The sequence below is a fragment of the Penaeus monodon genome, chromosome 31 (assembly GCF_015228065.2).
Source record: "Penaeus monodon isolate SGIC_2016 chromosome 31, NSTDA_Pmon_1, whole genome shotgun sequence".
Lineage (NCBI taxonomy): Eukaryota > Metazoa > Arthropoda > Malacostraca > Decapoda > Penaeidae > Penaeus > Penaeus monodon.
The window spans coordinates 35,685,074-35,685,450 of record NC_051416.1 but is presented as its reverse complement, the minus strand read 5'-3'; the positions used below and the strand labels follow the sequence as shown (position 1 = coordinate 35,685,450).

General features: G+C 34.2%; 1 protein-coding gene across 1 annotated transcript in view; it reads right to left on the bottom strand.

Moving 5' to 3' along the window:
• Window positions 1–377, bottom strand: part of LOC119593196 (85/88 kDa calcium-independent phospholipase A2-like) — a gene marked incomplete at its 5' end in the record, with an annotated part of 46,224 nt that overhangs the window by 39,135 nt on the left and 6,712 nt on the right. Inside the window, 1 exon segment of the mRNA XM_037942177.1 lies at window positions 30–207. Coding sequence (XP_037798105.1) covers window positions 30–207 — 178 coding nt within the window.

The window sequence follows — 377 nt, the reverse complement described above, 5'->3', positions numbered from 1 at the left end:
AAAAAATACTGACAGAAAATACAACTAACCTGGATAACTGTAATAGATTTTGAAGCAGCAATGTGTAAAGGAGTATTTCCACTTTTATCTACAACATCTAGCTCCGCACCTGCTGCTATCAAGGCAGTAATAACCTTTTCATTTTCATTTTCCACTGCAACATGTATGGGATAAAGTCCTTCTCCATCTTCAGGAACATTAAGGAAGCTGGAATAAAAGACAACAAATGAACTGTCATTGACATTTTTGTGAAAACTTCTTTATATGCTTTAAATGCTCTGTCTTAATGTTTTGGACAAGCACAAATCAACCTTACACGAGTACTGCAGACAAAAAAATTTAATTTTCTGTTTCTATATTGCTGCATTCTCAGTCAC